At 47.0% G+C, this 23469-nt stretch overlaps 1 protein-coding gene across 1 annotated transcript in view; it reads right to left on the bottom strand.

The window, feature by feature from the left end:
- VWA8 (von Willebrand factor A domain containing 8) overlaps nt 1-23469 on the bottom strand; it is a 1363176-nt gene that overhangs the window by 125340 nt on the left and 1214367 nt on the right. Inside the window, exon 40 of the mRNA XM_086935029.1 lies at nt 13799-13907. Within this exon, the coding sequence (XP_086791155.1) occupies nt 13799-13907 (109 nt within the window). The remainder of the gene's footprint in view (nt 1-13798; nt 13908-23469) is intronic.

Raw genomic sequence — 23469 nt, 5'->3', positions numbered from 1 at the left:
CGCACAGTGCCATGTGAAAAAAACAAATACAGTAACAAAAATAAGTCCTCCCCCCACCCCCCAACAACCCCCCGTTACAACACCCCCCACCCTGCACCCCTGCGTACGACTAAAAAGCCACCCCAAATTGCAGTGTGCCTGTCGCCCTCTCATAACTCCACCACACAAAGAACCCCGGAGGAGGAAAAGAGTCAACCCACACCCGAACCACCCTCGGGCTCAAACCTAACAATAAAAAGCAAATGGCATAACTCAGCTGAGAAATAGTAACAAGAAACCAGACGTCGAGAGCCACAATGTCACTCCTGGGCCGATGCACCCCCCTCTGCTCCACCGGGGTGTCCGCTCAGATCGTCTCTTTCGGCAATGAGTCAAGCCAGTCACTAGCGCAGTCTGGTCGATCAAAGAAAAATGTTCGCTCCTCATATTCGATGCGTAGTCGAGCTGGAAACAACATCGCATACTTGAGGCCCAAGTCCCGCGAGCGCCTCTTCACTCCCTGAACCCCCATCCTTTGTCGCTGGACTTGAGGAGTAAAATCCGGGTAGATGTTGACAGTACTATTGTCGAACTTCAGTGGGCCACGACCACGAGAGGCCTGAAGGATAGCGTCTCTGTCCTGAAAATGGAAAAGCCGTGCAATAATAGGCCTCGGGGGGCTCCTGGTTTAGTCTTCCCACCCGGAAAGCGATGAGCTCGTTCCACCGCAAAGAATTTGCTGAGTCCGGCAGGAGCAAGGTGGTTGAGGATCAGATCCTCCACAAGAAGGTCAACAGTGATGTCGTCTTGATTTTCCGGCACTCCCACCAAGCGAATGTTGTTCCGCCGGGCCCTATTTTCATATTCGTCCAGTCGTCGGGCCATCAGGTCGTGCGATGATCGCAGGTTACCAATCTCCGACTGTGCATCCGCCATGTCAGTGACGAGGCTGGAGGTCTTTAAATCCAAAGCCTTGACCCTCTCATTTGTCTTAGCCAGATCCTCTCTGATAAGTGTGACATCAACAGCCACCGTATCGATCTTGGAGGTGAGAGCCTCATATTGTAGCCCATATCAGCCTTCATCCCAGTGATGGCACTCATTAGGTCCTGGAGCGAAACCTCCGATGGCGCGGCAGAGTCCGTCCTGAGGTCCGCAAGAGTACGACCGGTACCGCCGGGGGAACCCTTCGGTTGTGTATAGCGGTCCATCACATTAGTCTGGATAGGTCCCCCACGAGTCGGCGTCTTCATCCTGCGCCTCTCGAACTCAGGTTTGGAAGCCATATTGGAAGCCGTGCCCCGAAGGGGGCCTCTGGACCTGGTGAAAATGGCCGATGCTATTGAGATACCAAATCAGAATTTCAGGCCAATACTGTGGAATGCGAGTCTAGGGATGAAGCAGGGGTAGCGGGATATGGCAGGACAGATCAGCGGATCGAAGCTACACCGACGTGGGAGCCAAACCGAATGGAATAGTCAATCCAGGGATCGAGGAGAAATCGAAACTGAAAGTGACAATGAGGCCGGCTGGGAGGATGTCCCTAAGGCCGTTGTTGTTGACTTACTCCTTGGCCCACCAAAGCAGCAGAGTCCCTGGTCTCGATCGGGGGCGGGCCAGAAAGATGAAGTTGATATAAAATCGGCTCCCGACATCCGATTTCGATTCTTGAAAGGATATCGAGGTCAGCAAGAGTAGATCTTCAAAAGCCCATAATAAGAGTCAGGATATTTCGAGGATAGTCGCAGGAGGGCAGCGCGGGTCCCGGGAGCCCTCTGCTCACGCGACCATCTTGGATGCCCGCGTAGCTCCTCCCTCGTTTTGGACGATAATAATACACACTTCGACACCGAGATTCCCCGCTCTCCAGCCTATACACTACTAGGACTCCCAAACGTACTTACCTTTCCACTAAAGTCGATTAGAGGAACTCAAATGGGCTTGGCAATGGGGGCAGCGGTCCAGCATATTCTCTCGCTTTGGGGCACCACGAGGCGACCTACACATACAGGCTGGCTCCATAGACTTTGGTATATATTGGGTATGGAGCGGATTCAGGCGACCCTTACTCAATCCGGGAATTCCTTCACCACCACCTGGCAGCCCTTCCTTGCTTTGCTCTCCAAGGAATGTAACGAACTTACTTGTCCTAAATAACTTAGATAGATTGCGGCTCACTGATGCGTCTTCTTCAAACAAAGCAACACACCGGCGGGGGAGGGATGGGGGTTGGGTAAGGGGCAGTTGTGGTTTTGGGGAGGGGGTTATTTTTTATCGGGGGTGCTAGGGTGCGCCGTTTGTTGATACCTGGCCTTGACATGCTTCCACTGACTTATTACTCCCACAGGTCGCTTTCATTTGTACTTCACTATTGTCTGGGGAGGGTTCGGTTTTTGAATTTGGGTAGAGCAAGTGGTCAATGTATTGTATTATGCCTGATGCACCTAAAATAATAAAACAGAGTTAAACAAAAAAAAACGGAGTTTAGTGTTTACTTTACAATCCTGAATGGAAATCTAGAAGAGTTGGTAAAGTGAACTATATGACAATCTTGCTGGTATGAAGGAAGTATGAAAGGGAAGGCTGTAGGATGTTTATTTTTTCCCTAACTCACAACTAAATTTGAATATAAATACCTTTAAATGAACTGTAATAATATTTCAAAATATACTGTAATTTCGAAGTGAGATGGAAAAACTATTTTCACACAATTAGTTGGTGATGCGCAAATAATGTTTGCTGACACCCCAACATTATATATCATTGTGCCCTGTGTAATTTTATCAGGAAAACTGCATGTCTGTGCAAATGTATTGGCCATTTCAATGGAAAATGTGCCATCTGTAAATAATTGCACACCATGCATTAGTAATATATTTGCGAGGGTGTGCTCCAAAATCCGCCAACCGCTACTTACCACACCCTTGCCACTCTTATGCTGAAAGGGCGAGGCTTATTTGGTACACTCGCTCTACGTGAGATGCTTGGATTTTTCACCATCTCTATGAAGTCTTTGATGTAACATTGATGGCAGCACCACAACTCTGAAAATGGTTCTAGGATTACTGCATGGGACCATGCTAAGCACGGCACCAGTGTACCTTGAGCCAGGCAGAGCTCCGACAGTCACTGCTCCAGTATGCATGAGACTGCTAAGTGCTACACCAGTGCACCATGTGCCACACACAGCTACTACAGGCACATACTTCTCCAGTGCACCACAGACGCTGCTAAGGTCCAAACCCATATAACCATGAGATAGGCTGAGGTCATAAAGTTGTTCACTAAATCGTACCTCGGAGACAGGCAGTGCAGCACAGTCAGGCAGAAAGCCCCTGCAATGAATTCTAGTGCACGAAAGGCACAGAGTAAAAAAAAACCCTTGCAATTACCACTACTCCAGACTGGGCTGCGCATGCGCTGCTCTGCGGCGTGCTGTATTAGAGTATGGTATGGAAGCCCTGCACACTCTCCGCCCATATTTATCATTGTCCTTCGTAAATGCTGCCTTATGATTGTTAATAGGCTTGTTAGTCCCGCCGAAGTTCCGCCTTGTGTTCATTTGTAACGTCCCATAAGAACTGGCTCTTTTACTTCAGTTGTTACACTGTACGTCTTTTTTAGTATGTAAGCACTATTTTCTTTAATATGTTTCTCCTACTGCAGGCACAAAATTCTTTCCTGCAACATTCAGCGCGCCATCCATGCTCACACTTTCCGAGTAGCCGGGACAATGGCAGCCGCTTTTTTCAATAAGTCTTGCATTTACAAGAGTTTGAGCTATTGGCATTGTAAATGACAATGCCTTTTATTTATGTGTTAACTAACAAAACATATAAATTAAAGGCATTGTCATTTACAATGCCAATAGCTTAAACTCTCGCATATTCGAGACCTATTGCATTGCAAATGCTTGTTCCTTATTCAGGCCTAAATGGCACACATTACATTCCCCACATGTATAGAAGCCCATGAGGTGTTTTTTTGCCAAGTTTCGTTGCCCAAATTATAACAACATCTTTGATGTATCAGCCCCAGTAATGCTTCTCCTTAGTTCATTCAGCAGCCCTATTAGTATTCAAATTCTACACAAACACTGGTAAATTTTGAAGGACCTATCGGGAGTAGGGACTTTAATTGAGGACAAACCCTTCATCACGTACAAAAGAAGTAAGACGATCAGGGAACTTTTATGTCCAAGCTACACTGCACCATTAGACCAAGACAAGGGCACTTGGCTAAAACGCCCCAAGGGCTTCTATTCATGTGGGGAATGTAATGTGTATCATTTAGGCCTGAATAAGAGAAAAAGGTATATATTAAAGAAAAGTTCTGCATCATCACTCAAGACTCGTGATCACCTGTTTTAACTAAATTTACATTTCTGCTGCCTCTTGTTTTGTGTATTCGTTTTTTATAATGTATGGTCAGTGTGCCGTGGACCATTGACGAGTTCTTCTGCATATTGTAGTGACTATTTCAGGCAGTGCAGATTTGAATCCCCTGGATGCATCCTCCAATCTTTGGTAAATCCATCGTCTTTTGCTCACTCCGCCACCCGAGTTTGGAACCAGCCATATGCAAATCAGACATGACCCAGCTCCTCGTGGGAACACTCTAGCCCAAACTGCCAAGCTGAGTCCTCCCTGGACCAGAAACAAGAATCTTTTGTTTTTTTTTACCGGTTTTGGGTTAACACCCCTCATCAGCCAGGCAAGCTAGAATCCAGTAGCACAGTGAGCAAGATCTCTTGGCTGGGGGTGAATGTTTGATTCATACATCATTCCGTCCATCATTTATTGCAGCAGCACTTTTGACCCTAAGTGGAATGGGTATTCACAGACTTGGTTAATACCGAATCCAATTTCGCATTGTTACAAAGCAAGTCTATACCAGATTTTCTATAGAACGTTACTTTCTTCTTTTTGTGCTTATGATTTACACACTTTGTTTCTAACCTTAAGAATGACATACCCTGTGTATTTTGCCTTAAAATCCTTTATATAAACCTCTATAACTTCGACCTGTGTTTGTCATTTTTACTGAGTATGTTATAGTTGTGATTATTGATTTTGAGTCGACATGAAGGAGAGACGGGGCCAATCAGGCAGAACCAAAGTCTTTGCTACAGTTCTGAGCCATTAGCGTACGGTTGGTAAGATTATGAAAGACAGGTTTGCGCGCTAGCACAATCAACTAGCCTTGCCCCTGGACCAGACTTGACTACAGCATTCATTATTTGCCGACAACTTGCATCAGCATGACAAATTAAATACACTGAAAAATAAAACGAAATATTTGCTGGCCCAAATGAAAGCAAGACTAATGCGTGCTATTTAACCTCTAAGCGTCTACTGTTACAGCCCTGCCAAGTTCCACGCATCAGGGGTTAGACTAACACATTTTATTGCTGGTGTCCGCATCACAGCACTAAAATGCATTAGCCACAGATTATAGCCCCCCTGGGACAATCCTACAATGAGGAACCACACAACAAGGCAGCTGCGCTAATAACCACCTAGTGCGCTAAAGCGGGCTTGTTCTGCAGCGTGCCACTATGCCGCCATCCGCCAAAAACTGCTTTATATGAATTAATTGATAACAGTTTTACAGTAACAGTGACAACTAAAGGTTGGCCTGGGCTTAGGATCAGTCCAGCCAAGCCCATCCCGGCATTCCTCTGTGCCTCTCTGGACTGTACGCCTGACCACGTGGTCTTGCTCAGCACAGCCTCTCTTTAAATAAGCAACAGCAGGACGACTCAGTGCTGCGGTCTCCGCATGCTCCCGGGCAGCACCTTGCTTGCCTGTTGTTTTCTGGCAAAGCACCAGGGCTTTAAGTGGGGGGGGTCTGTGGGGGTTTGAGCACCCCCAGTTTCTTTGGGGGGGCCTCGAAACGGGTCTCTAGGGGCTCTATTTTCGGGCCTCAAAGGTAGGGTGACCAGACGTCCCGGTTTTTGTTTGGTGTTTCGGGTGGGCATGCACGCGCACTGCTCAAGGTGTGACATCATTGTAGCAGGAAGGGAAATCCTTTGAAGAGAGACACTTTCCTCGGGATTTCCCTTCTCTTTGAACACGCAGCGCCACCTACGTCATCTTGCCAGCCATAGGCAAAACAACAGCTGGTTAGAACCGGCACAACCCTGTTTTTACGGCCTGCAACAAGATTTCTCCAGCAACCAGTGTGACCCTGCTCTGCCTTAAAGCAAGCGAGGGACGAGGGTCTACAACAGAATCTAGCAGCAGTGAAAAGGAAACTTACCTTCCTGATGCCTCCCCAGCCCTACCAGCACCGTCGGGACCCTGCCTCCGCATTAGAACCGACTCAGCCAGGATCCTTCTGAAGCCACACAAGACTTGCCCTCCCAGCCTGCAAGCCTGCAACGTGAGTATTTAAATGCCCGTTTTTTTAATCCCCTTCCCCGCAGCTTTCTCATTCCGCCGCAAAGCACCATTCATCTTTTTCAAAACACTCTCACTGCCAATGCTGACTTGTTATGTTTATTGATTTATATATGCGGTGGTAAAGCACCCTCATAGAAAGAACTGCGTATGCTTAGAAAAGATTGAACAGCCCTCCGAAGGGAAATCAAAGCAAATATTGAACGCCACTGGTTTCCCAGTCCCCCCGAGTCCGCACAGTTAACTGTCCCTTATACTTTTCAGTCACCTCCCGAACGGCGGGAAATCCACGCAAGCCCTAGACAACTGGTATAAGCGGATATGAGGAGGGTGGCTGCTTTTAAATACCGACAACGAGCGATGCCCGGGCGCGGTAGGGGGATGAAAGGACTCTGTAGATGTTGGCAGTGGTGTCGCGTTCGGTGAAAATATAAATTGTGAAAAAGAAGCGCCCTCTACAGGGTTAGGGTGTGTGGTGCGCGGCAGTAATGTATATGCAGCAGAATGTATGTGCGCACTCAAAGGACGCTGTACCATTATAATTTGCTGCTGTACTTTATTGTGGTATATGTAAGTATTTTACATCCTTCTTGCAGCATTAACCGCACCTGTGTTCTATAATATCAGTACAACAAATGGGGGAGAAGGAGGATTAGGACTAGGTCGCCCTTCCCGAACATATCATAAGACATAAACCCAAGGTACTGGGTTCTAGGACCTAGTTCGTGTTTGTTGGCTACTGGCCACTATGGTCAGACGTCAGCCAAAGATAAAAGAAACTTTTCTTTTCTGAGTCCCCTCACTCACCAGGGTTTCCCCATGGTGACATGCTTCATCATTGGGGTCATCTTAGCTCTCTACGAACTGGGGCGTGCTACGACTTGCGAAGTTACGTAGGAGCACTTATTGAAGGACTGACTATGTGTTGTGAAATGTGAGGTGGAGTGGGTGTTGGTGATGCGGTCCGGCAGGAAAGCAGAAAAGGTGTTCTGGGGCGCGGCGTCTCCGAGTATAAAGATTGTTTATAGGAGGCACCGCCACCCGCCGTGACCATGAAGTGCTATTAGGCACAGTGACAAATATACTAAGAGAATTAGAAATCGTATGTATTTAAACGCATGCTTTTATTAGTAGCAGCGTACATTATTGTTTGTTTATGTTTATTTCCCAATTAGGATAAATTAGGAGTGGCATACACAGGGCTGGTTTCTGTGTGGTCCTGAGGAAGAGCTAGGGGAAGCTCGAAACATGTCGACCGCACACTGATTCCTTTCCCATTATAGTTTGGTACACAGTGTCTACCCCATTTTTAACCATACCCACCTAGGAGCAGGAATAAACATTATTTGAGGCCCACTAGAACGGTATTTTTAAATCACCAACACCCACTCCACCTCACATTGCACAACACATAGTCCTTCAATTAGTGCTCCTAAGTAACTTCGCAAGTCGTAGCACGCCCCAGTTCGTAGAGAGCTGGGATGGCCCCAATGATGAAGCATGTCACCGTGGGGAAACCCTGGTGAGTGAGGGGACTCAGAAAAGACATTATCTTTTCTCTTTGGCTGACGTCTGACCATAGTGGCCAGTAGCCAACAAACACAAACTAGGTCCTAGAACCCAGTACCTTGGGTTTATGTCTTATTCTATAATATCAGTGAATTTGTAATTGACTACAATATTAGTAATGGCATATTAGTATAATTTATAGTGATGGTTATATTGTACGTCGCTTATATTTAACAACGAGCCATGTATACTTTGATTGAAGCTTCCTGTAAAGCTCTAGCGTTACTATTTATTTGAAAATAGCTCTGGGTCCAAGGGCGTAACTACCAAACGTGACGTGACTTCAGGAACACCGGGGCCAGGGGTATTGATTAATGGGCCTCACTTCACCCTAATTATGGCCGTTTTTCAATACCTAACCAGATATATGTGTTTGGTATTTTATGGCTTATACTTAATAAATATACCTTTTTGCCTATTTTATTATCCTTTGCTGGATGCGTCTTCATGATTTTCTTAAGCACACAATGCTAGTTATCTTGATTTAGACCACGCCCCTGCTCGGATAGGCCACACTTTTAAGAAATTTGCCACGCCCCTTTTAGAGCACCCCCAGTTTTTTTTCCCACTTAAAGCCCGGCAAAGCCCCACTTCGTGAACTACACAAGACTAGTCACAAGACTGTAAAAGATTTAAAGATCATGACTCGACCCTCTGGAGACTAGTTTATGCAGGTGGCTAGCTCTGCAGCAAGCAAACAAGCCACGCCTTCACTTGTAGCCTGCCGACCCTATCGCGTCTCCGGACTCAGGTATCCCTGTTTTCTAGCCCTTGGTAAGCTGCATCTGAGAAAATATATTCTTTATTGCTACCACCTTAAATCACCATTGAAAAAGGGAAGCATTGTTTTTTCGTATCCTCATAAGGTTTTAGAACATAGTACTAAATAGCAAATTCTGAAGGCCCATAGTTTTCACATAGATGCTTTCACGACCTTTACTCATCTGCTGCTAGATGAAAATTACTGTGCACAATTAAACAATCTAACATTGGTGGTTTTATACTTCAAACAAACAGAAGAGCCCATGGATCACACATGCCTGAAATCTCACTATTTTCTCTACATGTCTCAGAGCACACATTCAGCCTCTCAGGCTCCTGGAGGCACACATATCTAACTGTCCCAACAGCCACGAAACTCTCCAGTTTCCAATCTGATCCCTTGATTCTCATTTTTGCATGCTCAGTGGCCACAGGAATCCCAGCCTCAACCCACCCACACAGTTTATTTTCCTCTCCTCACTTTGGATTGGCTGCGGCGGGCTGTTTTTTTGCTAGCTCAGAGGGCTCTCAGCACTGTCATGATTTATACCTCTGCTCTCCCCCTCTCAGACTTTGGTCTTTCCTTTGTTTTTGATGGCAGTGCTCAGAAGCAGTTGCTCCTGAACATGTACATTGTTCATGCTGCTCAGTCTCTCTGCTGGGGATGTGGACTGCCTCGCTCCCACTCAGCATGCAACCTTCTGCCCCAATTTTCCAGTCTGTGCCAGCTAGAACGCCAGTAGCTGGCCCCATAATAATATCCAAACAACAGTACATTATCAGAGATGGTCTGTCACTGTCAGAATTTGCAAAGGATACCCTGGGAGGTCGCACAAGCACCTTAGCCTTAGAGCAATCAGCTCAGCTAACTCCCTCACAAACTTAAGTAAGGTATTTCACTTGTCATTGGTGCCAATGTATGTGTCATGTTTAACACCTTTTGCCAGTTCTCACAACAGCTTTTTAGCAAACATCACTTGCAGATTAGGTAATTTAACCACTTGTGCGCTCATGACGAGACCAGGCCGTCATGAGTCACGGTTGAGCTGTGCTCATGACGGACTGGTCTCGTCATAACGCCGCCGCTCTGCCCACGTGTGGTTAATTCTGTGCGGGAGAATTAATGAGTGGGCGGGGTCGTGATGAGACCAGGCGGTCATGAGCACAGCTCCACCGAGACTCATGACGGCCTGGTCTCGTCACAAGCACCGCGGCGCCGCACTCACCCCCACACCGTGGGGGAATAAGCCCCGCAGGGAAGGGGTTAAATGAAACTCAAAATGTGAAACTACCAGTGACGGCTGCGGAGGAGCCTCGTCTAACTGCTTAATAGGAAAAATAAAATAATAACGTAACATTATCATCATTTTATTTTTATTACTGCAGGCAGTGGCGGGGCTGGCCAGAGCAGAGCGAGGAGTGGTTTTCACTCCCTAAGTGTTCATGACTGCTTAGCCTGCCCTCTTCAGTCATGCGCATTTTACATGTTATCCACCGGGCTGAAATACACAGCCTGGTTAGGAACATGCACAGGTTCCCTGTCCCCATCTGAGCGCCGAACCACAGTGCTCAGACCAATCACAACACAGCATTGCAGAGTGTGATTGGTTCAAGGGAGTCAATCTGCCCGGGGGCTTCCTGATGCCGGCCAAGACTGGAGACAGGATGACGAAGACGGAGGAGAGGCAGCAGCCAACCGTTTCAGGTAAGTTCTTTTTTGTTTTCTTCATCCCCCCCACCACCGCCCCACAGCCTCCCATCTGGTAGCAGCAGCTACTGGAAACTACGAGTCCCAAAATGCAACATGATGTAGAATAAAAATCCAGAACTAGAATAAGGTGTCACACATGATAAAGGACTGTTTAGAAACTAAACTTTAAATAACAGACACACTTTTAAATTAAAAGAGACAGGAACACTACATATGTACAGGAGTGCCCAGGATTTGGGACAGTGGAGGAGAGTGAGAAAGAAGGGTGTGAGTGGAAGAAGGAGGGATAAAAGGAGGAGCATGAGAGTAGAGAGCAGATGAGACGAGGCGCCCCCTCTGGCTCGGACTCTGCGGCGTCCCGTTCTCTAGACTGCTGCCCTGGAGCCTGTGTCGATCTCCCTCCAACCTGGGAGAATGGATTGAACACTGTTGCCACTGCTGCCCGGGACCTGTGCACATGGACGGCACGGCTGTGCTTCGGAGACCGCCTATCCCCCTTTTGTCTGTCTGGCTCCTTTCCCCTTCTTGTTCTTCCTCCGTTGGTTCGGCTCCCTGGTTTTATTTGGACTTGACACTCGTAACTTTTGGACTGGAAACACGTGTGTGCCCCGCCATTTTGGGACCGTCTCCTGTTATCGCTCTTGTCCTTGGTCCACCATCTTGCGAAACAGCAGACATTCTACTGCCCTCCCTTGGTGCTGTGACTGCATCCCCCCTCCGACCCCACTTAATAGAACTCTGCTCTCCTAGTTTTTTGGGTCTTGACCTGAGAAAATCTACTATTTGTATATATATGTATAATATATATGTATATAGAGATAACGCTAACCAATAGTCTATGTAGTATACCTTTTTACTCTCTACCATTCCTATGTGACTCTTAGAGTTTATACATTTGTATCTCTTCCTTGAGTGACTTTACAACTTGTACATTTGCAATAATTTTTTTTCTGTTTGTATCTCTTCCTTGTGTGACTCTACAACTTGTACCTTTGCAATTTTTTTCTGTTTGTGCCTCTTCCTTGTGTGACTTTACAACTTGTACATTTGCAATGTTTTCTGTTTGTATCTTTTATGTAACTCATGTAATCCTAAGTCCTTATGCATTGCAACTGGTTCTTATGTAAAGCACTCTGACACCTTCGGGTAATGTTCGCGCTATATAAAATCGCATTAAATAAAATAAAATTAAAATAAAAGGTGAGTAAAAGAAGAGACACGGGTTTTTGAGAGAGCCGAGCGGAAGAGAGAAAGGGAGGCGGTAAAAGAGTTAGAGAGAATGAGGTAGACGACGGACACGTATTTTTAAACCACTGAAGTTACACTTGTAAAGAGTCCTGAATTTATTGCCTAAGCACTAACAGACTGGTGGACATTTGCCTGGTTTGGTAAATTCGTAAAAACTGTGCACGATGCCATGAACTTTTCGGCTATCCCTGCACAATAGGGGCTAAGCTTGTGTAGGATACTTGTAAAATGTAGGATACTTGTAAAGCGCACAGCTGCCCATCACCGGGGCGTCCCGGCGCTGTATAACGCTGTGGAACACTTCCTGGCTCTCCCTGTGAGATGCCCCTCCTGGGCACCCCCAAGGTGAAGCCAGGCATCCCAGTGTTGTAGGGGCCGTTGAGGAGATTAAGCAAGCTATTGCCCAGAGTTGCAGCGTGGGACCCCATGATTAGAGTACGCGCCGAGGCGAGAATTATCGAGTCCGCAGAAAAATGAGCCCAAGACCCTGCCGCGTCGGGAATTGAACCCTGGTCCCGGGCCAGACCTCTGCATCAGGGTCTGCCGCTCTAACCATTGAGCCATACTCCTCGCTGTATTCATAAGAACCAGCCCCACTCTGTACAAAATCAATCTGCCGGCATTATTTTAGATTATTTTTTATTACTACTGATTTTACATTTGTCTCTTTTAGAATTGAATTGTGTTACTGTATACATTTGTATTAATTGTCCTAATAAAGGCTTACATATAGACAACGGAGAAGAGTTAGAAGAAAGGGAGTAAAGACAACCGGAAGAGTGAGGTGACAGACAGTGAGAGAAATAAAGGTAGGAGGGGAGTGAGAGGAGAGAACAGACAAAACGAGATGGGAAAATTGAAAAAGTGAAATGGGCAAACAAATGGAGAGGCAAGAGAGAAACGGAGGAGGGGTTGAAGTGGAGGAAAGAATGAAACAAGGAGTTTGGGCATGAGGGAGAGAAACAAAAAGAGGCATAGAAGGATTGAGGGGCAATGGAGGGGAGAGAAGAAGGGGAAGAGATTTGGAATTTACAAGAAAGGCTCCCAGGTTACATTTGTGAACTCTCTGTGGCTCACAGGATCAGGTCTGATAAGCCAAAATCCACATCACCTGTGTTTGATGGTTTCAGGGGGCTGCAAATCGTTAAAGTTATGTTATGTTAAAAAAACATATATAGCGCAGCGTATACCCGAAGGTGTCTTGGCGGTGATAACTGAGCTTGGTAAAGAAAAAAATGGGAGAACAGTTTAAAAAGGAAAGTTAGCTGTTGAAAAGCCAAGTTTTCCCCTTTTACACCATCACCTATGGCAAAAGGGTGTAATTCACGCACAATAACGTGTCAAAGTGTCACACATAAAGACTGCACACGTGGGAAGATCACACATAAGTCAACTGAAGACATGACAGCTATGTCGTTATCGTCACTAATATAATCGAAAGAAAATCAGAATTCCCATTCCAGTTCGTTGTAAGAAATGGAAATAGCTGAGCAACAGAACATCCAATAAATTGAATATTTTAGGGATATATGCAGCCCTTAGGGCAGCTTTGGTGTTAGTGAGACATCCCAGGTGTTAGAAAGACACTGATCCACAAGGAGGGACTGGTCTAATACTCTCTGCTATTGCTAAACAGCTTAAAGCAAAGACACTTTACACTCCTGGGGGTTTCCAGGGCTTGGTGATGCATTAGTATAATCCTCAAAGAGTCTTAAAACCCGAGCAGAGTAATGAAAACATTGCAAAACAATCCAATAAATCAAACAACACGTTCCTACAACCGACAACGAAAATATCTGAACAAACTGACTTTGAAATCATACTTGCAAATATTTTCAGAAATTGCTAATTGCCAACGCAACATAGATTATGCAAAAAGAATGGAGGAGCACCTGCAAAATGTTGCCATCGTAATACTTGAAATGCTGCTGCGATCACACTTATTTTCGTGTTTCCAGGCGCTTGCGTGCAACACTGATGTGTGACAAACGAACCTCTTACAAACACCAGGCATGAGCTCGAACCCTGGTCCCCTGCCCGGCCCCGCCTCCCTAATCCTTGCATCCTCCCCCACAGGCCCCGAAGCCCGCCACCTACGGGGCGGGGCTCGCGACGCTTCGAGGATTACCTGCAGGCTGTCGAGGATCACACGCAGCGACTGCACCTGCCGCCGGACAGCTCCCGAGAACCTCTCGTACGTGGTTGCGTCATACTCGCTCATCTGGATTTCCTTCAGCCTGGGAAGAGAAAAAACACACGATGAAGAAAGGTTTCGTGTCCACATGAAAGGCGACGCCTCAGCGGGCTGAGCGGTGTTAATGGTTTTAATCCTCCCTCGCCCGACCCTGACAGTTCTTCCCACCACTTTGCTCCTCTGGGACTGCTTTATAATTACGTTCAAATAAAAACAGGAGAAATCACAGGTGCGCGCCACCTCAAGCACCATCAAAGGACACGACATCGAGGCTGGAGCCTTCCATGCACGTGCCTACATTCCAGCATTTTGAACCTGGCATGAGGGAGATTAAAAAAATAAAATCGAGGGGAATTGATTTTCGCCATTGACTTACCTTGAGGTTGAGGAGATTTTAGGTAGGAGAGAACTAAAATAAAGCTATTTTGGGCCTAATATATCGTTGTTCTCCCGCCTGAATCAGGTTTTTTGGCATGTATGCATGTGTTTATCTAATCAGATGAGTGGTTCTCTCCGACTTCACACCTGCTTAATGTTACATCAAAGGTGCCGCAAACTAATGCATTGACATTGAAAGTTTGGTTAGGGACGGCCAGCTGTACTCATTTTGAAAAGGCAAAGCTGTGGACCATGATTTATAATTCTATACCTCAGCACACCAATAATGATCACTAAAATGATCCCCGCTGATGTCCGGCTGTGGGTAGGTCTCGCCGTGGAGCACCTCGTTTGGAGTTGCTTTTCCCTCGCCAATGAGCGAGTTTCGAGGACATTTCGGTTGGGGTCATATCGTTATCCTCATCTAGGTGTTGTCCAGAAGGTGGACTTTTATTTCTTTCACACTTTCACACAGGACTACGATTCGGTCCAGATTACAAGGAACGTGATTTTTCGCTCCACATTCTTGACCTTCCCCATTAGAGTAGATGAGGATCTCCCAGTCCTGAAGAAGTGCCATAGATACTATTGGACGAATTAGGGCACGAAACATGTCGGCCAACTCCACCCTACACACACTATAGGGACCGGATCCCCCAGCATGCTCCACGCCCTCCCATCACCCACCCATTAATTAAAACTTGAGATTTAGGTGGGTGTAAAAAACGGCCATGTTTAATATCAACACACATAAACATGACGTTGCATAATTAAAAAAACGTTATTAAAAACTTCCAAATCAGAACACAAAATTAAAACTGTACATTATCATTATTAATCTTCACACAGAATGTCATTATCCCCCCAGCACCAAGAGGCCCTCTGGCTAGGCTCTCCCCAGGAAGCGATGCCCACGCGAGGTGCAACCCACCTGCGTCACAGAGTGATGGGCCCCAGCCCTCGTAACCTTGTCCGCCATTTCCAGGGCACCACCACTCCTCCACCAGGTTGCCCAGGGACCCAGGAGGCTCGTACCTGTCGCCCTAGCCTCCCCAACCGGTGGTCTCCATCCCCCTGTGGAGAGCTTACCTTCTCTCCCCTCAGTGCTGGCCTAAGGGAGTGCTCAAGGTGGACTCCCGCCTATGCCATCTATCTAGATCAGTGTTCCAATGTCTCTTTTCCGCCACACCCCTTTGAACTACTTAGCTAAGGGACGGGTGGGTGGGAGTTTAAAGAAAACAGGCTACCGAGCCTGGGGGCAAGAGGGCAGTAGGTGCGAGCAGGTCACGACGCAGGCAAGGAAAGGGGCCGACCGAGTTGCGATTGTGACCTAAATAGGTCACGGCCTCTGACCCCGCCCGCGCTGGAAATGCGTCACCGCTGGCCACCCGGAAGGACTTCCTCCACCCGGTCACCTCCCATAGGGTGGTCGACCGGCTACTCTCAGCGAATAGGGTGCGTGGGCCGGGGGGCCGGCCCCTAAAGGCGGGCTCATCTAGCCTCGCCCTTGGTATAGGGACCGGATCCCCCAGCATGCTCCACGCCCTCACATCACCCACCCATTAATTAAAACTTGAGATTTAGGTGGGTGTAAAAAACGGCCATGTTTAATATCAACACACATAAACATGACGTTGCATAATTATCAAAGCGTTATTAAAAACTTCCAAATCAGAACACAAAATTAAAACTGTACATTATCATTATTAATCTTCACACAGAATGTCATTATCCCCCCAGCACCAAGAGGCCCTCTGGCTAGGCTCTCCCCAGGAAGCGATGCCCACGCAAGGTGCAACCCACCTGCGTCACAGAGTGATGGGCCCCAGCCCTCGTAACCTTGTCCGCCATTTCCAGGGCACCACCACTCCTCCACCAGGTTGCCCAGGGACCCAGGAGGCTCGTACCTGTCGCCCTAGCCTCCCCAACCGGTGGTCTCCATCCCCCTGTGGAGAGCTTACCTTCTCTCCCCTCAGTGCTGGCCTAAGGGAGTGCTCAAGGTGGACTCCCGTCTATGCCATCTATCTAGATCAGTGTTCCAATGCCTCTTTTCCGCCACAAGGGCGACTAGGGGCCATAGGTCCGTCGCCCTTCCCCCCTTCCAGCAGATGCAGCACAAAAGACCAGATTCCATTAATCCATGCGTCCATGCCAATGTCCGACAAGTGCACTCCATCATGGTGAAACATAGCCGGGCCAGAAATCATCTTATGGGGTAAGTGCAGCAAGCGGCCCTTCGCTGAGCACAACTTTGCCAACTCACTATTCAGACGTCTCACTGATACGTTCAAAACCCTAGCCCTGATGCCATTGCCCCAACATTTCCTTGGGATCATACAGGCCCACGCAATCCTGAAAGAGGCCGACCGAGTTGCGATTGTGACCTAAATAGGTCACGGCCTCTGACCCCGCCCGCGCCGGAAATGCGTCACCGCTGGCCACCCGGAAGGACTTCCTCCACCCGGTCACCTCCCATAGGGTGGTCGACCGGCTACTCTCAGCGAATGGGGTGCGTGGGCCGGGGGGCGGGCTCGTCTAGCCTCGCCCTTGGTATTCGGAGCTGCAGCAGGTATCATTTTCCTCGCCAGCCACAACTTTGATTGTCAATTGTTTTTATTAGTAGCAGAGGAATCCAGTGAATAAAATTGGTTTTGGAATCCCCTAGCTATTTTTAACTTGCACTTTTTGTTTCACAGTTCTACTCACTACACATACGCCCCCACACCACTCTTCAGCTTCACGTCAGCAACCAGAGAAGACCTCCGGCAAACAGTCCCCCTGTGGGGGGCCTGTTTGGTATTGCAGTACCATCCCAACAATGATCTGCCCTATGATGAGGTATGATACCCTTTGGGGTGTGTGAGGGCCCTTGCTCCTTATTTGAGCAATTCCATTCTCAGTCCCCATTCTAGATCAGGAACACCTTACAACTATTTCCCTTTCTCCCCCTGCCCTTCCACACCCCTTAGGAACTGCATACCTTTGTATTTGCAATATCTACTTGGGGCCTGTATGCTGGACCTACCAAGCCCCTGTACCTCTTGTTTGTGATAACGCTAAAATGATGTCCAATGACACCAGTGTGTGTTTTCTCAAAGCAGGAGTTTAAACTATGGTTTTTACGGGAAGCACCCATTACAACGACGGTGCTTTCACGCTCTGCCATCGCAACGCGACTTTAACATCGCAGGAGGCATTACATCGCATGGTTTTAGAACGCATGCTACTAATGCTCATTCACATTAACATCGCAAGCCATGACAATGCACGAGTGCCGAGATGTATGACTGATGAGATGGGAGATCACTTGTATCAGATGAGATGGGAGATCACTTGTATCAGATGAGATGGGAGATCAGGAGATCTCAATAAAAATTATTGATGCGTGCCACTTGTATTCAATAAAATGCGGAGTGCTGAGATGTAGATCTCAATAAAAATTATTAATGCCTGCCACTTAGAGGACTGTGCCGAGATGACAGATGACATGGGAGATCACTTGTATTCAATAAAACGCAGAGTGCCAAGATCGCACAGTGCCGAGATGTCAGATGACATGGGAGATTTCAACATCATGCGGTGATGTCATACCAATAGCCACAGGGGTGCTGCCATGACATGGGAGATGACAGATGCGTGCACCGATCACAACGAGGATTAACAAGACGTGGGAGATGGGATGCAAATGTAGCACAACATGATTAGCCATGGGAGTTACTTTATTAGCAAGAGGTATGCAAACATTTTAAAGTATTAGCCATGGGAGATGGGATGCAAAATGCAAACCGGGATAACATTTTCAGATGGGATGCACAAGCACGTACGATGACAGAGACCACAGAAGAGGACAGCACGACATGATGACGTCACGGGATTATGCAAATTACTTTTTTAACAAGATGTGGGAGATGGGATGCAAATTTTAAAATATCAACCATGGGGGTTACTTTATTAACAAGACGTATGCAAACCGGGATAACATTTTAAACTATTAGCCATGGGAGATGGAATGCAAAATGCAAACAAGGATAACATTTTAAACTATTAGCCATGGGAGATGGGATGCAAAATGCAAACCGGGATAACATTTTAAACTATTAGCTATTAGCCATGGGAGATGGGATGCAAAATGCAAACCGGAATAACATTTTAAAATATAAGCCATGCAAAAGCAAGCAGAAGCAAGCAGCAAGCAGAAGCAACACTCAGTAGCAGCAGTCACAGATAAAAAAAAAAATCCCAGACTGCAAACAAGGAAATACTCCATGTATTTAAAGACTTCTATGAGTAGCTCTACATAAAAGACCCCACCTTAGTCAGTGACGGAGGGAAGGCACTCCTAGAACATATCACAACGCCCGAACTCACTGAAGCCCAGCGAGAAACATTAGAATCAGAAATCACAGGCGACGAAATAGAGAAGGCAGTAGGCAGTTTCAAAGACAACAAAGCCCCAGACCCAGATAGTTTCACGCGAGATTCTACAAGCAATTCCTACCTCTACTCAGGCCCACGATGACAGACGTGTTCTCAAGCTGCGTCCAAAAAGGCCGCATGACACCGACGATGGCAGAAGCCACGCAATACCCTAAGAACTACAGACCAATCTTCCTCATAAATGTAGACTGCAAAATCTATGCGGAAATCCTAGCGACCAGACTCAACACACACCTACCCAAACTCATACACTGCTCACAGGTAGGCTACCTCAAAAATAGAATGTCCCACGACAACACTAGACTGCTCTGCCACATAATCAACCATGCCTCTAAAAGCGACAACGCTGCAGTCATGATAGCCTTAGACGCAGAGAAGGCATTCGACAGAGTGTCCTGGTCATTCCTGGACCAATGCATGCAGAAATTTGGCCTGGGACCTAACTATAGGAAGATGGTACTAGCACTCTACAACGAGCCCAAGGCGCGCGTTGTAGTAAACGGTGGGACATCAGAACTACTCATCTTAGAACGCGGCACCAGACAGGTATGCCCGCTATCACCGGCCCACTTCCTACTGGCGATAGAACCATTGCTCAATATGATAAGAATGAACAAAGACATAACAGGAATTCCTATAGGGGGATAAACGGTTAAGCGAGCAGCCTACGCTGACGACATCCTGATCACAACTGAGAACCCAGAGCAGTCAATAACGGCTCTCATGGACACCATAGAACGGTACGCACACGTGTCAGGATACAAACGTAACTGAGACAAGTCAGAATGCAAACCTCTGAACGTACACACCACGAAGATGGCAGTGGGGGACTCAGGGCTAACTTGGCAGAAAAAATCCATAAAATACCTGGGCCTGCTCTTCGAAAGAGACCTTAAGACCACACTAGACCAGAATGAACAGGCGATACTGCGCAAACTGAAGGAGAGAGTAGAAGGATGGTCACCCAAATTAACCACATGGTGGGGGAGAGTAGAGACAGTTAAAATAATGCTCACGCCGATAGTAACCTATATACTCAACATGCTCCCGCTGATTAACACAGTGGATTTCCTAAAAAAACTGGATAAACTAATCAACAACTTCCTGTGGAGATATAAAAAACCGCAAATTAGCCTGCAAAAACTCAGACTAGCCAAAGACCTGGGAGGCCTAAACATAACAAACTTCAAAACCTTCCAAACTGCATGCATAGCGAAACAAGGGCTGTACTGGCTCGCCCCCAAACAAGATTACACACCAGCATGGCTCTCATTAGAGAGGCGACTACTAGAAGGAATGGAACCCATCGCCCTCCTCACGGCAACCAAACACCCCGCAATCACGCACAACCCCATACTGAGGAACACCAAGACGGCCCTCCTCAAGATAGACAGGATGTTGGACACAAGCGTGAGGAACACTCAGTGGGAGTCCATATGGCACAACCCCAGGATCAAATACAGGGATAGAACACTAGACATGCACTCCTGGTACAGGCACAGTATCTCCACGGCCAGTCAACTCCATACCCAAGGCACACATACCACCTTTGACTCGCTCAAGAATGAACACAAACTAGATAGCATTGAGCTATACAACTTTCTTAAGATCAAAGTAGCGATTAGCAAGGCAGAACTCAACAAATAAACACCTTCAATCCTGCAATATGCAACCAATCTAAACAGGACGGAACACCAGGTAGCACACCTCTACAAAGCCCTGTGCCCAAGATCTACCAAGCTTAACAACAAGGCCACGGCCTACTGGGAATCACTAATGGGCAGGGAACTTAGTGAGAAGGAAAAGTCCGACCTCTGGACATCCACCTCGAGAAAGAAAGTAACAACCACCCTAGACCAGACCAAATACTGGCTGATACACAAAGCGTACTGGACCCCGCCCGCCTAGCCTCCCTAGGTATCCGCGAAAAAGACACATGCTGGAACTGCAACAAACAGAAAGGCGATCTAGCTCACCTGTTCTTCCACTGCCCCAAAGTAAAAAAATTCTGGCGCAAGATAGGCAAACTTATAAACGACATAACAGGCTCCCCACTCCAGCTCGAATTTCACAGCTTGGCCACAGGCTTTATGGACCCCACAATCAAATCCAGAGAGGACAGAGACCTGATTGACCTCCTACTAACAGCGGCGGTCAAGACAGTCCTGAACAACTGGAAAGACACAGGGAAGGCTTCCTTCAAAACCTGGTTCAACTGGGTCCCTTCCTAAGGGGGGCGGACACCACAACGGCCAACCACACACCAAAGACACATACAAAATGCGAAATGTGGCTCTCTCTGGACAAATACTTGTCCTCACACAAGCCGTCGTAGCCGCCGCAGCCAGCAAACGCTCCTGAAGGAGTCATAAACCTGTCCTAGACTAGTAACGCACTCCTTCCAACACCACAACCATACTAAACTCTCCCTATACCTCCCACTTTCTCTCTTTCTCTTTCTCCTCTCCTGCCACTGAGGGGGCAGACAATCAATGGCCGCAAAAGAGACAATTTCACCGGCCACACAAACTTAGACAAGCCCAACCGCAAAAGCGGGGGAGGGCTGGAGGGATGGCCGGAGGCCGAGATGTGACCTACAACACAACACGAACAGGATGCAACGCCAGAACTACGCAGCCAGTCAGAAATGCCAAATGCCATTGTTACCTCTGCATATCTCCCCTGTCCCCACCCCCCACCCCCACCCCGGGGCGTCTCTTTCGCCCCTTGTATCTTCTTCTTTTTGTCTCGTCTCATTACTACCCATGTAAGTGCAATGCACCTTGTATATATAAATTCAATAAAAAAATTACTGAAATTAAAAAAAATATATATATAAGCCATGGGAGATGGGATGCTCGAACACAGAAGATGACAGCACAATATTAGCTATGGGAGATGGGATGCACAAACACGTACGATGAGAGCGAACACGAAAGATGACAGCACGACACAATGACGTCACAGAATTATGCAAATTACTTTATTAACAAGACGTGGGAGATGGGATGCAAATTTAGCACGACATGATTAGCCATAGGAGTTACTTTATTAACAAGACGTACGCAAACATTTTAAACTATTATCCATGGGAGATGGGATGCAAATTTTAAAATATTAGCTATGAGAGGTGAGATGCACGAACACGGAAGAGGACAGCACAACATGATGACGTCACGGAATTATGCAAATTATTTTATTAACAAGACGTATCCACGGGACGGGGCAGACATCATATGCATATGCAAAAGAGATAAAAAATTTAAACTACAGATAATTATCATGGGGGGGGGGGCACAAACACTACAGGATTACAATACAACACACACCAGATACTATAATAAACACAGGGGAAAAACGATTTAGTAGCATGCGATTTCATGGACTGCGATGTATTTGCCTAAAGCAGCAGAGACACTACAATAGCGTGGAGACAGCATGCGCAGTAAATACGTGCGATGTGATGCCTTCTATGATGTAAAAACTGCGTGGTCATTGCTGGCGTTGTGGCGGTTAGCGATGTATCATCATACATCCGTTTTTACTAGTGGATAGTGCACAAAAGTCTTGGGGCTTGATTCACAAAGGGCCTCCACTCTCGTGGCGGAGACCCCGCAGTCGTGGGGGAGTTTCTGCACTCGTGGCGGAGGCCAAACAGTCGTGGGGGAGTCTCCGCACTCGGGCGGAATTTCTACAATGAGAATCCTGATTGCGGAGATTCCTCCAAGAGTGTGGAGACTACCCCACGACTGCGACGCCTCCGTCACTAGTGCGGAGGCCCTTTGTGAATCAGGGCACTCGTGGCGGAGACCCCGCAGTCGTGGAGGAGTCTATGCACTCGGGCGGAATCTCTGTATAAGAATTCTCATTGCGGAGATTCCTCCCCGAGTGTCGAGACTCCCCCACGACTGCGGTGCCTCCGTCACGAGTGCGGAGGCCCTTTGTGAATCAGGGCACTCGTGGTGGAGGCCCCGCAGTCGTGGAGGAGTCTATGCACTCGGGCGGAATCTCAGTAATGAGAATTCTCATTGCGGAAATTACTCCCTGAGTGCAAGACTCCCCCACAATTGCGGTGCCTCCGCCACAAGAGCAGAGGCCCTTTGTGAATCAGGTCCATTGTGCTTCATTTTGAATTTGTTGGGATTTCTGTCAGTCAAAACCCAGAATAACACCTCCCACCATGACACCATATCTAAATCTTCATGTAGGCGCTGCGTCCGTCATGTCTACGATAGACATTGACCAACAAATAAAGGCCATCATCCCCCAAGGGTCTGCCACAGGGAGCCTATGTTTGCCATATTTTTCACTGATGAAAGCACTGTATTATTGTTTAGAAAATGCTAGATAGACCTTCCCTGGACAATAAGCAGCAACAATTCTTTCTCTGAGCCCCTAAAAAATGACTGAGGATCAACACATCATGTTTTACCAAGAGCTTTAATTCTCAAGAAAAAAAATGAGACAGTTTCTTATTCTATACGCCTGTTGAAAGTAACCATGTACACTTGTTTAGCACTAACTGATTCTAATTATGTCATTAACTGGTATGGAAGCACTTAACGTTCCACACAAGGATTTTTGTTTAATGACCAATGACAAAGTGAAATTTGTGTGTTATCACATGAGGTTAGACTTATTAACTGTTATGACTCTGTGAGGACTATATGAAAGTTGATATGCTTTAATATGTAAAACCATAGAATCTTAAGATTGCGTACTTCCTTTTTCACATCACTGTGGGTCCTTACTTTCAATTATTACTACTCAAGCTCCCCATCCCATTTTCA

This window comes from Lissotriton vulgaris, chromosome 8, assembly GCF_964263255.1.
Source record: "Lissotriton vulgaris chromosome 8, aLisVul1.2, whole genome shotgun sequence".
Lineage (NCBI taxonomy): Eukaryota > Metazoa > Chordata > Amphibia > Caudata > Salamandridae > Lissotriton > Lissotriton vulgaris.
The sequence above is the reverse complement of the archived record's forward strand: the minus strand, read 5'-3'. Positions and strand labels throughout refer to the sequence as shown.